The sequence below is a fragment of the Mchenga conophoros genome, linkage group LG9 (assembly GCF_057382185.1).
Source record: "Mchenga conophoros isolate Kocher_MC1m ecotype Shallow Benthic linkage group LG9, M_conophoros_male_GT1.1, whole genome shotgun sequence".
NCBI classification, from domain to species: Eukaryota; Metazoa; Chordata; class Actinopteri; order Cichliformes; family Cichlidae; genus Mchenga; species Mchenga conophoros.
In genome coordinates this window covers 33,600,026-33,607,531 of record NC_140534.1, presented here as the reverse complement: position 1 = coordinate 33,607,531, position 7,506 = coordinate 33,600,026, and the positions used below count along the sequence as shown (strand labels likewise).

General features: G+C 38.9%; 1 protein-coding gene and 1 pseudogene across 5 annotated transcripts in view; both read right to left on the bottom strand.

The window, feature by feature from the left end:
- LOC146567729 (uncharacterized) lies at positions 1–3,874 on the bottom strand. Of its 4 annotated transcripts, XM_085287739.1 has the most exons (6): positions 3,806–3,874; positions 3,581–3,693; positions 3,136–3,259; positions 1,320–2,075; positions 913–1,183; positions 1–450 (listed from the first exon to the last, which is right to left on the bottom strand). In XM_085287739.1, exons 3-6 carry the CDS (start codon positions 3,151–3,153, stop codon positions 389–391), a joined length of 1,107 nt encoding a protein of 368 aa, XP_085143865.1. In that variant the 5' UTR covers positions 3,154–3,259; positions 3,581–3,693; positions 3,806–3,874; the 3' UTR covers positions 1–388. The 4 variants fall into 4 exon arrangements, with proteins under 4 accessions (XP_085143865.1, XP_085143862.1, XP_085143863.1 ...); XM_085287736.1 differs by having other exon boundaries at positions 1–1,183; XM_085287737.1 differs by lacking the exon at positions 3,581–3,693 and having other exon boundaries at positions 1–1,183; positions 3,806–3,873.
- Positions 3,875–5,174: 1,300 nt separating this feature from the next.
- LOC146567728 (uncharacterized) overlaps positions 5,175–7,506 on the bottom strand; it is a 36,283-nt pseudogene continuing 33,951 nt past the window's right edge. Inside the window, exon 5 of the transcript XR_014893971.1 lies at positions 5,175–7,049. The product of XR_014893971.1 is annotated as an uncharacterized LOC146567728 (transcript). The remainder of the gene's footprint in view (positions 7,050–7,506) is intronic.

The window sequence follows — 7,506 nt, the reverse complement described above, 5'->3', positions numbered from 1 at the left end:
AAAGAAAAAAAAAAAAAAAAAAAAAAGTCTTCAAATCTTAAATTGGCCTAGAAATGTTAATAAATAAATTACACCCAGCATCCTGGACAAGTCTCAATGGAAGCGTTTGTGAGAAGACAATCATGTAATGGCAAAGCTGCAAAAGTAACAGGCTAACAGTAAACCACTAACATTAAACATCTACAATACTACATAAATTTTGTGATGAAAAAACGCCAAATTTTTATTTTTTTCCCCCGTCAAAGAACTTGAGAACTCGCCACCCTTTCTAAATGTGTTTAAGTGTAATATGTCCCATTATTTGTAGTTTTCCCCTTCTGAAGCTCGTTGGCAAAATTGTCTCCCCAGAAGCGCATTGTCTTTTGTGATTTTGTATTCTACCGTTGTATCAGCAGTTCTCCCCATTCGCTAACATTTTCTTACGTTGCATTTGACCTTTCTGGATCAGTTCTGTGAAAAGTAGTGGGGATTACCACAGCAGGTTAAATAAGCATTTAAAAAGTTCTATACAAGATAAAAAATAAAATTAGTAGGAAATTTCTATTCATTTAAAAAAAAAAAAACAAAACAAAAAAAAAAAAAAAAACAATTCTTAAAGAAACTTGGGAACCTTCTCTTTGTGGAGAAAAATAGTATAAGCACCACACAGCCACACTTACCAATATTCAACTTTAATGGTAAGCAGGACAGTGTGTGGAGGTTATACCACATTTAATTCCTCAAAGATAAAACAAATTATTTACACTTTAAAATACTTTTAAGATCAAACTCCTGTTACACTAGTCACAGGTGTAGTTTTATGTGTTCTTTCATGAAAGTTACGAGTACTTGAATGTGAGAAGCTTTCCTCACAGTGACTGCACTTATATGGTTTCTCTCCCATGTGGATTTGTCTATGCATGTTAAGGTTACCTGCAGTGGCGAATGATGACCCACACTGGCCACAGAGGTACTTTTTAATGCCACTGTGTATAAGTTCATGTCGTCGTAATTTACTTGGAGTGGGGAAGCCTCTCCCACATTCTTTGCAGTAGTTCATTTTGTGTCCAGTGTGTCTACGTTGATGTAATTTTAAGGTCCTTTCCTGGCTGAAAGGTTTTTTACAAATGTCACAACGAAATGGTTTCCCACCACCACAACGATAGCAGTGTTCAAAACTGGATCCTTCTGGGTTGTTCTGCTTCTAAACAAAGACAAATACATTTAACATAAGTTACACGTTTAAATAAACTTTAAAATAAATTTTGTTTCTTTGACGTAGAGGAACAGAAACGAGCGTTGACACCCCAGAAAGAAAAAAAATAAATAAAAATACATACCTCACAGTAACTGCACTTGTGGAGTTTCTTTCTGGTGTGGATCTGATGGTGCATTTTAAGGGACGATGAAAGTTTAAAAGTCTTCTCACACAGTTCACATTTATACGGTCTCTCCTCAGTGTGGGTAAACATGTGTTGTTGTAAGTATCTTTTTTCTGTAAACTGCTTGTCACACTGATCACAGCTGTAAACATCATGTCCCGTGTGAATGCGTTTGTGTCTATTTCTGTTCCCTAAATGGTTGAAAGTTTTCCCACAAATGTCACAGCTGTATGCCTTAATTCCAGAGTGGGTAACTCTATGCCTCCGTAAGCTACCACTTCGAGTAAAATCTTTACCACACTGATCACATCTGTATGGTTTAACTCCACTGTGGATGAACTTGTGGTTTTCCAGGCCTTCTTTCTGAGTAAAACGCTTCCCACAATGATCACAACGGTATGCTGTAATATCACTGTGAGAGACTTTATGCTTTTTTAGGGCACTTTGCTGAGTAAAGGACTTCCCACACAAGTCACATCTAAACTGTTTATATCCCCTGTGGATTAGTTGGTGTCTTTGCAATTTACCAAAGCAAGTAAAACATTTTCCACACAAGTCACAGATGAACAGAATCTCTGCAGTGTGGAAGTCTGTGTGTTTTCTTAGGGACTCCTTTCGAGTAAAAGCTCTCCCACACTCATTGCAGCTGTATTTTCTTCCCCCGTGGGGTTTGTCAGCCTCCTGAGAGGGCTGACATCTTTGCCCATTTCGATCCTGCAGCAACAGAAATACCAACAGAGGCATTGAGTTAAATACAGTCATGGAACAAACTGAACAGTCAAACTCCCTCCAGTTTTCTGTATAATTTTAAACCAGAGGCCCATTTCAACCATCTACTAGTGGTAGTACATTATATACAAATGGTCAGAAGAACCAAACAATAATTTGGTAGTATAGTCTATGGAACTATCAGATTTAAGTATTTAAATATTCTCACGTCATCGCCATTCCTAGTGCTTGTACACACAAATATTCAGTCTTGTTCTTGTCTTTGATTTGACTGCTTAGATTAGACAAATTTAGCTGAAAGCCAACAAGGATACCCAACGGATCATCACGGCCTTGCCGTTTTGGTCCATTTGATCAACCTTTGTTGTTATTTTTCATTTTATTTTCAGTTGTTACAGACTGGGCAGACATGGCTGGGGGATAGGAAAGGGAGAGGTCTATATTTCTACAGGTTTTTAAATTGTATTCTAGAACACCTTAGACTGCTGACACCGTCATTACACCAGCATTTGTTTATCCCTAGAGTTACATTTAATGAGACTACTAGGCCAAACCCTAAAATAATTTCACATTATTTTGACAATAATTTTATAAAGAATTACAATAGTAAAATGTGGAACTTTTGCAGGTTCTGGTTAGAGTGACCCTAAAGCATGTAGCAGAGCAGAGCAAGTACTACTGCCACCAGCTGCACTCCAACACAGTGGCGTTCAAGTCTGCTGAACTACAGGATGAGAGACTAGGGATTACAACAACTACTGTATAACATTTCCAAACTGTAATACAATAATATCTAATGAAGGAAAAGTGTAAATGTAATGTGTGCTACAACAGTAATTAAAATTATATTATAGAAAGAGTAATATATACAAATAACATTACATGATGTCCTATTGGGGGCTTAATATAAACCTAGCCTGTGTTTTGGTGCCCGTTAAAATGAACTTTGTGTCATCTTTTGAGCAAATTGTGACCATCATCAAGCAAACCAACCGAAGACGATGAAGGGCACAGTTTCAATAGTAGTGAAACATATTTTCCATACCTTTTCTGTTGAAGTCATCGTTTCCTCTGTGGTGGCTAAACTGAGCCTAAATGACTCAAAAATGTTGCTCTGCTGCTTCGTCAGACTCTTCTCCACTTGCTAACCAGCAGGGACACAAACAGATCTGGTGGCGTTTCAGTATCGAGGCATGTAAAAAATAAAAATACGAAAATATTTCAAACACATGCTTATTCTACAGAACAGACTTTAGACCCACCTACTATCCAATCACAGGTCTCAGTGATCTTCCACAGATTTTGACCATCATCAGAGAATTTATTGGTCTGTAGGCAGTGTTTCATGCTTATTTGCCCCCAAACTTGAACATAAATTGCTTTGAGCCAGTTAGTGACAGTATGCCAGTGTAACCCAGTAACGGGTGAACCACTCTTATGACACAGAAAACTTGGGTTTTTTAAAAACCTAACAACAATAAAAATCTTGCCTTTTAGTGCAGACTTCTGGAGAAGGCATGTATTCCTGTTGGATGCTGCGTTTTTAAGGACCAGTCATGATGATGACCACATGCTTCGCCATAACAGAGTGAACTCTCTGTAACTAAGACCCAAATAGATTCTGGCACATTCAGAAGTTCTTACATTGTCAGGGCTCAGCAAGGCATAAGTCAAAGCACAGGACTCACAGGGATACAGAATAAACACAAACTAACCTTTATTTGGGTTATCCACTCAAGTCCACAATGCAAGGAAAACGAAGAGCAACAGAATCTCAGGAAGCATAAACTAACATGTTAACTAAAAAGATATGAGACAGGGCTACAAATACTCTCTCACACACTCAGGGCTAATTGGGAACTGGACACAGCTGAACATAATTAAGGAAAATGACAGACAGAACTTTGAATCCTGACTCAAGTAAGGCTTGAGGTAGTCCTAGTGCCTGGACTAAAGAATAAACCTAAAAACTTCTTATGATGAGTTCACATTAATCCTACTCAATTAGACCAAAATTATTTAACCCTGTGATGGACTCGGGGTGGGCAGATACCGTGTAGGTGACCCTGAACTGGAACTGAACTGAAAGTTAAAACTGAGATATACAATGATTATTGTCAAAAGAGGCACATTTGTGGAATTTCTGAGTAAATAAATCACATACAAGAACATCACACATGACATTAAAAATCTAAACTTTCCACTCGACACAATTTAAGATTAAAAAAAAAGTGATTTAGCTACTGGGAAAAAGGATGCTTTCATGGGTTTAAAAATAAAAATATATATGTTAAAAGATTATTTTGTGACCCAGAAAGATTAATAAGAGTAATATTAAAACTTAGTAGTGGCCGCCGTTGTTGGAAACTGGAATTGGCTGGGCCGTGCTATGAATTCTGGAATATGGTGGACCACAAAGGACACAACGACCCATCCTTCAAATCTGGGGAAAAAAACAGGACACATTTGTCGGGCGGATTCGTAGGCTGGACACAGCTTATGTACCTTGATAGTTATGTATCAAATGTTTAAAAATGTTTGTTTGCATGTTCCTATGTACAGGCCCTGGAACAGCACCTTCTTAATGCTACAGCGCTACCTGATGAGAGGCAGACAGCTCAAGGACTTCGGGCATTCAATTCAATTCAATTTTATTTATATAGCGCCAAATCACAACAAAAGTCGCCTCAAGGCGCTACATAGGTACAGAGAAAAACCCAACAATCATATGACCCCCTATGAGCAAGCACTTTGGTGACAGTGGGAAGGAAAAACTCCCTTTTAACAGGAAGAAACTTCCAGCAGAACCAGGCTCAGGGAGGGGCGGGGCCATCTGCTGCGACCGGTTGGGGTGAGAGAAGGAAAACAGGATGAAAGACATGCTGTGGAAGAGAGACAGAGGTTAATAACAGATATGATTCAATGCAGAGAGGTCTGTTAACACATACGGCATCACTCAGAACAGAAGTTAATCTTCTCTCTTCCAAGGACCATGAAAAATAGCATCTTATTTAGCATTGCTCAACCCATTTTACATGGTAACAGTGGAAATGTTCCAGCAGAAGAGAGTCACGGAGACATAGATAGACAGATAGATCTTTATTAAGATGGCCATAATGGGCAATACCACCAACATGACAGCAGAACTGATGGGAGAGAACATGTCCAAGCAATTCCTTACATTTGTTTGTGGTAGCAAAGCAACACCAAGCCTCATCAGTGCCATGAAGAAACGGTCAGCAAAAAATGAAGCAATTCTAAAAAGAGGAAAAAATATTATTTTTTAATAAAAACTAAATGTTCGGCACCTCATCCCTTCTCACACCCTGCCCTAGTTACATGAGCACACCATACCATCCCAGCACATCCTTCCTTCAGCTACAGTACGTACATTTACAGAATCAACTGACCAGTAAATCCATCTTTACACAAGTATATTTGTATCTTTTGCACAACCCCCAGTTATGCTTAGTACATGATTATTTAGACTTTTTTCCCCACTGTTTCCCATTTCGCCACTAGATGCGCTGAAACAAAGCATTGAATTAATGAACCCATTTTCAGTTCAGTTGATGAAATGGTTCTTTGCTTCATTTGCACATCACTATCCTATACCACTGTGTTGCCTAGATTGGTGGCACTGGGAATTCAACAGACAGTAAAAGAAAAAGACACAATAGAGTTAGTAACACAATCATCTTTATCACCTCTTTGCTAGACCGAAGTCTAACTGCGGTATAGATCATCTTATGAAATCCTTCTGAAGCTTCGTGTTTAAATGAATGTCAAAGAGCCTAGTCACATTCAGCTTCTTAAAAATTGCTATTAATGCCTTGTTCCTTTCTTGAACATAGACCTGACATTCTAATAGTACATGCTGAACAGGTTCCAGTTCACTGCAGGGCAAATAATAGTGCCGAAGGATTTTGATCTCCATTGCCGTTTACCTTATACACCTCAGATTTCTAGTAGAAAGCAGAAACATGCCACCTGTAAATGTTTATCTAATGACACTGCAGTGATTGGGTGTATTAAGAGTGGGAATATATCTATTTGTCTATTTATCAAGCCATGATGGTTACTGGTTATTAAACACCAAAAGCATCCATGGAAGTACTGAGACTAAACACTACTTTTTGTAGGGGGATAAGTGTTAAAATTCCTTTTAAAACACACACGCACACACACAAACTAATGTAAATATTTATACTTGTGCCTTCCTAGTTATAACATTCAGGTTTATTCACTGCAGGTCCAGATATCAGAGCTACCGCATCAGATCCAAGTGTGTCATCAGCTGACACTTTTTACAGCAGATTCCAGCTGAACTCTGTGGAGCCTGATCTCAAGGTTTTGAAGTCTGACCCTGAAACCAGAAGAGGATCTTCAGATTGATTGTGATACAGTGATTTCAGTCCTGCATGATCACGCTGATGTTTGCACAGAGCAGAAAATGAAGTGAATGTTTTTGCACATAGGTAACAGTGAAACAGTTTATTTACAGCGTGGGATTGTTTATGTTCGGAGTATGAACCGAGATTCCTGAAGCTCTTGTCACAGCTGAAGTTCTCTTCCGTGTGTACCTTCATGAAGGTTACGACTACTTGATTGTGTGAAACATTTCTCACAATGTCTGCACTTGTATGGTTTCTCTCCTGTGTGGACTCGTTTATGTCTTTTAAGATCATCTGCAGTGAAAAATGATGACCCACACTGGTCACAGATGTTCTTTTTGACCCCACTGTGAATGAATTCATGGCGCTTTAATTCACTTGGAGTGGGGAAGCCTCTCCCACATTCTTTGCAGAAGCTCATTTTGTCTCCAGTGTGTCTACGTTGATGTATTGTAAGGTTCCACTGATGACTGAAAGTTTTTCCACAAAGGTCACAACAAAAGTCTTTCCCACCACCACAGTGACGACAGGGTCGAGAACTGGATCCATCTGTGTTGCTCTGCTTCTAAACAAAGATACAAAGAGTGTAAGTCAGGGAATTCCTTCAACATTTTTATCCTGAACGTCGCCTCAGATAAAGAGCATTTCTGCCAATATCCAATTACATTTTACTGTTTACATTATAACACTCAGCTCACTGGGCTACAATAAATGTCTTTGATGTAGAGGAACAGCAACAAGCACTGGTACCCTGTCTGCAGACATCCTTTCACCATACTATGAGGACATGTAAATAAAACTTACAGACCATTAAAAAGAATTTGATTTTGAGGGGGTCAGGTGGGATGCACTGATTGGTTTTAGTTAGATGACCCTCCTGTTGTTCAGTCAGTGAATACAAGTAAAATGGACTGGTTCTTACAGAGCACTTTTCTACTCTGTCTGAGCGCTCAAAGTGCTTTATGCAACATACCTCATTCACACTGTTAGATCCCAGTTACCCCTGTACAGGTGGTCTGGAC

What these genes read in the sequence shown, in the direction of transcription:
- LOC146567729 (XM_085287736.1), bottom strand. An exon ending in ACAAGTGCAGTTACTGTGAG is followed by an intron (nt 1,184 to 1,319) that starts GTATGTATTTTT and finishes GTCTTTGTTTAG; the next exon opens with AAGCAGAACAACCCAGAAGG.